A 7,981-nucleotide genomic window follows, 5' to 3' on the forward strand; every position below is an offset into this window, starting at 1 on the left:
GCTGCTGACAAAGTTGTCTTACCTTTTCAAAAACAATTTTAGCTAACTTCTTTTCCATTATATCATCTCTTTTAGGTTTCATCTATTGTAACATATATTATAATGATATAATTTGGAGATAAGAATTGAAAATATGTAATTTTGGTATATCTTTTAAACTTGCATGGTGCTATTTTTTAGAACTAGTAATTATGAAGTTGAAGATTTAAACATGTTCTTTTCCTTTTTGTTTTGCATTAAATATTTAGGGTGCTTTTGTTTTAATCTTTTCTTGAATTTACAATATATATGTATTGTCATCTTTGAGAATATGTATGGGAATTGAAGATATTTTTTGTATTAATGGTTTTGTAGGTTGTGAAAATGTAAGAGTATTTTTTTTTTAAAGCACAATTGGGAATGGAAGATAGTATGCATGATGGTTTTTGTTGTTATAATTTTTTGAATGATTGGAAACTATTAACTATTGTTCATAGTTACTTTTCCAATCATCTAGGTATTATAATGTAAAGAATGATTGGTGTATATTTGCTAGGTATATATGAAACTTTTTGTATATGAAGGTTTATATGTTACAAAATATGATATGATATATGAAGCTTTTTGTATTAGATTTTATGGATGTAAAGGATGTTGGGTGCCTATTTATTAGGCATTTATGCAAAGTTTTTGTATATGAAGGTTCACCATCAATGTTCTTTGAAAAATTAGTGTATCATTGTTTATAATTTGTATTATTAAAATAACAATTGTAACAGTTTTAATATATACTATAACAGATACATTGATAGCACTTTCAAAATGTTATGGAAAATAATTTTGTAACATTTACAAAATGCAATGAATAATACTTTGGTAGCACTTTTAACATGTTATTCTGTAGCATTTTAACAATGTTAAGAAAAACCAATCAACAACATTGTAAAAATGTTATAGATTTGTTATCTATAACATTTTGAGAATGTTACAAAAAAAACTAAACTGTAACAGGTTAAGAAAGTTACAGAAAACTTATTTATAACATTTTGAGAATGTTACAAAAAACTAAACTGTAATAGGTTAAGAAGGTTACAGAAAACTTATTTATAGCATTTATGCAGTGTTACTAAAATCATTCGTAACTACGAATAGGTGTTACAATATACTTAACAACAACATTTTATGGCAGTTACTGAAATAATTAGTCACATGCAAAATGTGTTATCAATGTCTACTTTTAGTAACATTGGTTATCACAACATCCTTATAAATGCTACCAATTACCTACGGTAACACTTTTTGATATTATTGTAAGCCATTTTTCTTGTAGTGTTCGTGGAAATGATACTCTCATGATCATTTTATTACTTAATGCGACTAGTACGGTTGCTAATATATATATGGAATCACACACATCAGTACATCACTATACTTATTTGATAAACATAGTTATACAAAAAATAATTAGGTGATGCAAGTTATTATTATTATTATTTTTTTTTCCGTTAACAGTATGCAATTAGTAAATTGAATAAGTTGGAAGATAGCATTTTGGAGCCCCGGTCAAGGAAAAAATCTTGTGAACAATTTGTCCGTACATATCAAAACATGTAAAATATGCTTTTAATCTTCTCATTTACATTTTTTTGATTGAAACTGAATACCATCAGTTGGAAGCCTTATCAATATGTTCAGATGTCACCTTTAAATTTTTATTCTGTTTAGATATATTTACTTGATGGGTTCACCCTGATTATGCTATCTTTGAAAGGACATGCTTCTGTGGTTTCCTCTTGTGTGTTAACATATGGATGCTTGTTTCACTGTTTTTGTTGGTAGAGAAGGATACATTTGATAGGAGTAGAGAAGAGATAAATGCTAATATTAACTAATATATCTTTTGAATTTAGGATGAAACGGACTTTCATATTCTTAAATTCAATATTAAATAAATTAAATCGATGAAATTCTAATCAATCACTAATGGGAAGAGGGTTTTTAATACTTAGCTATCCTTAAAGGGTGCGTTTGGATCAGGGGTATATAAGATAACAGGGGTAATTTTCGTTTATTTTGCTAGATTCTGGTGTTTGGTTTGCAAGTAATAAAATTTTACGGATATCTTTTATTGCAAATAGGGGCCGTTTGAATCAGGTTAATATTAGATAACTAGGGTAATATTTTTTAAATTATGCAGATGACGATGTTTGGTTGGTTTGTAAAAAATTATTCCCAAAATATTTTATGACAAACAGTAGCATTTGGGGGGTAAATTTCTAGGGGGAAGGGGGGGAGGGGCGCTTGGTTGTGGTTGTTGTTATTAAAACTTACCTTAGTATTACAATTTTTTTCCCATATTACCCTTAAACAGTTGAGCATTTGGTCCAAATTAACCTTATATTTGCTAATATTTATAAAACACCCAATCACTTATGTAGGCTCTTTTGTCTTCACTTTTAAAATTTTTCGAACGACATTGCCCTTGTTATTATCATTATTTACAGAAATGTCTTTATACTCAGAACTAGCCACCACCGGCAGCCACCGTCGACCACCACCGGAGGTTGCCAAAAGTCGCCATACTGGCGTACGACCGGTCGTATATGGTCGGTCATGCGTCAATGAGGCTTTTTTTGAGTCGGAAAAAGCCAGATCTAGCTATTTCATAGCCAGATCTATGGCCGTGAAACGGCGACTAATCTAGTCATGAAACAGCCAGGTCTTTGGTCGTGAAACGGCCGACATTTCACGGCCAAAGACCTGGCCATTTCACTACCAGATCTGTGGATCACGGCCAAATTTGTGGCACTGCCAGCGGCCGCCAGCAGTGGTGGCTGGCTACCGGCAGTGGCTTGGGGTGAGTAGGGGTGTTTTTGTTAAGTTTAAAACGTTTTTGGTTGCTATGGTATTTTTGCCAAATCTGAAAAGTAGGGGGTTAAAAGAAATTGTTCAAAAAATAATAATAAAAAATACTGTTATATTAATATTTAAAAAGGAGGGCAATTTAGTAATCTACATAACATACCCACCCATTCATCCTTCCAACCAAACATATTATTCACTAATATATTCGAACCAACCAAACACATTTTCTAAACATTCCTAGTAATCTTTAAGGTGATCTTTTATTCCGTTAATATAATATCCCCCTATAATAAAACATTATATGATCTAAACACCTTCATAGTGTTTGTTGTTGGTAATGTAGAGGGTAATTAGATACTCTCCCTAGGGGTTGTTATTAAAAGATTACCGGATAATCTGATTTTTATACCTATTTTGCTCTTTATTAAATACCATTTCGGATACAATTGCCCTCAAAAGTCTACTAAATAACAATTACCACTGTCCCCCTACATTTAAGAAATTAGCTAAAGCACCCTAGCCACAAAAAAAGTTTAAAAGTTAACAATATACTCTCAGCCACCTAAGACTACAATCGACCACCGGCGGAAATCGCCATAATGGCACAAGACTGACGGGATCTGGTCGACCATGAGCTAACAAGGCAATTTCTATGTCCGTTTCACGGCCAGATTTGTGGCTGTTTCATGGCCACATCTTTGGTTGTGAAACGACCATAGATCTGGCCGTGAAACAGCTATGGATCCATGACCGAAAATGGCTTTTCCAGCACACAATTGACCATATACTACTAGTCGTGCTCCATTCTATTGACTGCCCATGGTGGGCGGCGGTAGTGGCTAGCTGGTTGCAGTGGCTTAGGATGGGTAGGGGTATTTTGCTATAAATTAAAGTTTTATACGGCTGAGATGTTTTAGCAAAATTTCAAATGTAGGGGGTTAAAAAAATAATTCAAAAAATAATATTATATTAATATTTAAAAAGGAGAACAATTTAATAATCTATTAACATATCCACCTATTTATCCTCCCAACCAAACATATTACTCACCAATTTGTTCGAATCAACCAAACACATTTTCCGATACATTTTCTCAACATTCTTAGTAATCTTCAAGGTGATATATATTTTTATTAATATAACATCTCCTATGATAAAATATTATATGATCCAAATGCCCATAAGGGATAAATAATTAAAAAAAAAAAAACCCTTTCCAGACCCGATCCAATATTTTGCAAGGCCGGGTCCAAGTATCACCTGGGCTGGGATACGCGCATCCTGAATGGATTCTTCAAAATCCAGATTTTGTACCAAACCGGGGCCCCACCCTGGATTTGCCATCCCTAAATATGCCTCTTAGAATATCAAATCGGGTACCCTTTTGGCTCCTCTTTTATTTCTTGGCTTTTGACAGTTATTGATTTATAATCATTTGTTTCCTTCTGGGTATGTCTCAACTTTCTTACATATTTGTACCTGTTGTTGAATTTTGATTAAAAATAGTTTTTTGTTTTTCATTCGTGGGAGCAGTTTAGAAACTGGGTATCATTGAATTTGAATTCTTTTTTTGTGGGTTTGTTTCAGCTGTTTCTGTTTTGTTCAGTAGTTTAACTTTCTGTTGGAAAGGATTGGAATTTAGATATTGAATTACAAATCTGATGGTGTGAAGTTAAGAAGAATTAGAGATTATTATTTTAGAGATCCATTAGATTTTAGTTCCCTCGGTGACATCATTTTGGGTTCTCTTTTTTTTTTTTTTTTTTAATTTTTTAATTTTTCAATTTCTATGTTATTGGTTAATCAAATTTAATTGAAGAGGAGTAGCCTGGCGTGGTTTAATTTGTTGAAAGACTTGCTATAATATTTGTTCTCGCATTATGCTTCTGAGCGGTAAATTATGATTCACTTTTTTTTTTTTTTTTTTTTTTAAATAATGTTAAATCGTTTATTTTCACTTAGATCTCTTTCTCTCTTTAGAAATTGAAAATGAATCAGGTTTTGAATGTTGGGTTGAATATTCTAAAATTTCTTGGAGATTATTTGCTTATTCTGATTATGAATCCAATTGACTTGGTTTTGTCTTGAAATGATATGACTTCATGATGCCTATTGTCAATAGAGTTTAATTGATGAATAATTGGGTTGTGTTTGTAACAAAAAAGTGTTGGGCAATTTCAGTTGCTTTTTGTGGCATTATGTCGGGCACAGAGGACGTAAAAGATCAAGAAATGGTGGATGGGAGTGCCCCTGAGGAGTCTCAGAAGTCTATGCCATCATCTCAAGAGGAGGTTTTGTTGAAATCTTGTACTTTATATATTCAATTTGGTTGAATCTTTGAAAGTGAGCTGGTAGAATTTCTATTATGGGATGCTTGATTTCAAGTCATTTGCCCTATTTATATATATGTATATATAGATATAATTTTTTTTTTTTCTTAATTTTGTAGGAGGCAGCTGTAAAAAAGAAGTATGGAGGGATCGTGCCCAAAAAACCCCCACTCATTTCTAAGGTGATTTCTGATTAAGAATGTGCTTTTTAATAGTAAAAAAAGTGATTCTGGGTTGTGTTGTTATTAATAAAGATTGAACTTGATGTTAGGACCATGAGCGTGCTTATTTTGATTCGGCTGATTGGGCTCTTGGAAAGGTACTTTACTTTTGTTCTTGCACTGTTCTTCTTTAGCTTGACCATGCTAGAGAATATGCATTAAGTTAGTTTCCAGGTGTTTTTAATTCTTTTCAATGATAGCAGCAAGGTGTTTCGAAACCAAAAGGACCACTTGAAGCTCTTCGGCCAAAATTGCAGGTATTAGTTAATACTTTCTTGAACTGATAGGACGGGTTTTGACCTTCTTAAACTAGGTATTAAATGTATATTGGTACGAATAGGCAATGAGCAATGGTTATGTTTATGACTTTAACAAACAATACGTAGACTGCCCCACCATACTAGAATTTTATGTCAGTAGGTAGCAAAGCTTGCTACTTTGAGCCCAGTGCTGATAAATGGAAGTCATTTTCCTAAAAAATAACTCCTAATCTTAATAGTATAAAATCAATGTTAAAGTAACTATTGTATTGCAAGCTTTAGATGTCATGAGATGCTGAATGTCAGACTGATGGTTTGATGGAGTGTAGATTTTGAATTAGAATCCTTATGTCATTTAACACCATCAAACAACCAAAAAAAAAAAAAAAAAAAAACAAGGGCATTCAATTATTTTCATAACATTGCAAACAAAATGGAAAGATTGTTAAAACTTGTATTGAAAAATAATTAGCAACTAGAAGGAATAATTGTTGAATTGGAAATGTACATTATTTTTACCGGAGCAAAAATGAGGTTACAGTGACAGGTGATTGCGTGAGAGTTGGATGTGTTGAATTGACTGCCGTTGGAAAATGTTTTGGAGACAAAATTAAAAATTTCTCTGCTAGAAGAAACAATTAGTGACTTGGAAAATGTACTAATTTGAAAGATATATACTGTAGGTGCAAAAGGAGCTATATAGAGGTGGTTGCCTGAGATTTTGATGTGGTGATAGAAACATCTTTTGAAAGTTTTAACATGCTTGAGTGCCAATTGGGTTTGTGGAGATTGATTCCTACTGACTTTAGTTGGGTGATAGTGGAGGCCTTTCAGGGTGGAGAGAAAAAGTCCTTAATTGTGATTAAATTGAATTTTTGAAGAAGTCCCTGGCCTTCTGTTTCTCTTCTTCTCAGTCTTGTTTATTTCTGGTATTCCAGAAGAGCTCAGTTTGAGCTCTTTGCTTTTTGATGTACTTTCTATTGTATACATTGTGTTCATAGAGTTGCCTTAGTGTTTTCTGATATTTTTTATACTAATGAAGGATCTAAAAGATAAAAAGTTCATTCTCTAGTGAACTGGATGCTTTAAATGGTAAGGAATAATCTGGCTTTTGAATACATTTCAGTTTTAGAAAGAGAAATATGGACTAGCTATCTCAGCTTACCTGGAATTGAGTTCTTTAAAGTATACAAGTCACATTGAGCTTATGCTCAAGGCTGTTGGGAAACCAATATTATGGGCAATCAAGTTAAGATCTTTACAAAAAGTTGAGTAGTTTCTGACTTTCTATCTAGTTAGTGTTTATGTATGTAGAAATAGGTTTCACATTTACAATTAAAATCATTTTGGGTCAGAAAAAAAGCTCATTCAACTGATATCAGTCGACATTCTTCTAATAGATATATTTCGATTTTCATGTTTAAAATGTTTCCCATATCCTTTGAATTTGAGGCTTTTGTTGATAATACTTAAAACTCATAATAAATATGTGGGATTTAGACTATAGTGACTTTTTTTTTCTTGTTTTTAAATTTAAGTGTACTGTAACATTGGGTAATTGTTATACTATTTTCTTATTTTTTATGAGCTTGCTTTTTTTTATGTATGAAACAAGTTAATGTGTACATAATTGCTTATGGAGCTTTATATTTGTCATGTTTCAGCCCACACAACAGCAAACACGATATAGAAAGTCTCCTTATGCTCCTTCTGATGGTGAAGGTATGCGTATGCTTTTTTCAATTGCAAGCAATTCATTCAAATGTCATTCAACAAGGGAAAAAGGAAGTCACCAATTGTTTTCCTCTCTCTTCTATGCAGATGCAGATGCAGGGAGTGCTCCCTCTGAGGAAGCAAGTGCAAATGAATGAGAGATTGTTGTTGATGAGGATCATTGATTGTTATTCTAATATCTAATTAGGTGATGATAATAAAGTTGGTGAAAATGATATTAGCTAAAAAGAAACAAATCACAATAGTTTTATGTAGCTGAGACCTTGTGTGAACTAAACTTCTTTTTCTGGATGTGGGACATAATTGCTTGTTCTATGATTCAAAAGCTTCTTTTTCTTCTTAGATTTAACACTTACTGGTAGGGGTGTGCAAAATTATCTGATATACGATCCGATTTGAACTGAAAAAACCGGATCTGGTTTTTTCTGGGTTGGAGGGCTGCTGCTGATGTTCTTCTGGGATATTTTTTATCTTTTTTTTGGATTTTCTTCTACTGCCTAGTTTGTGAAGCTGCTGGTGTGCTGCCGGTTCTTGTCTCTTGGCTTCGTGCTGCTGGGTTTAAAAAAAAAAAAAAAAAGATGCAGGCTGCTGG

The 7,981-nt window shown here is 32.7% G+C and overlaps 1 protein-coding gene across 1 annotated transcript; it reads left to right on the top strand.

Moving 5' to 3' along the window:
* Positions 1–4,181: 4,181 nt before the first annotated feature.
* On the top strand, positions 4,182–7,738 carry LOC116124521. The gene is made up of 7 exons (XM_031410249.1): positions 4,182–4,293; positions 5,026–5,135; positions 5,294–5,356; positions 5,446–5,493; positions 5,599–5,652; positions 7,320–7,377; positions 7,477–7,738. The coding sequence occupies exons 2-7, from the start codon at positions 5,043–5,045 to the stop codon at positions 7,524–7,526; spliced, it is 366 nt and encodes a 121-aa protein (XP_031266109.1). The 5' UTR covers positions 4,182–4,293; positions 5,026–5,042; the 3' UTR covers positions 7,527–7,738.
* The last annotated feature ends 243 nt before the right edge of the window (positions 7,739–7,981 follow it).

This window comes from Pistacia vera, unplaced genomic scaffold, assembly GCF_008641045.1.
Source record: "Pistacia vera cultivar Batoury unplaced genomic scaffold, PisVer_v2 Contig1524, whole genome shotgun sequence".
NCBI lineage: Eukaryota > Viridiplantae > Streptophyta > Magnoliopsida > Sapindales > Anacardiaceae > Pistacia > Pistacia vera.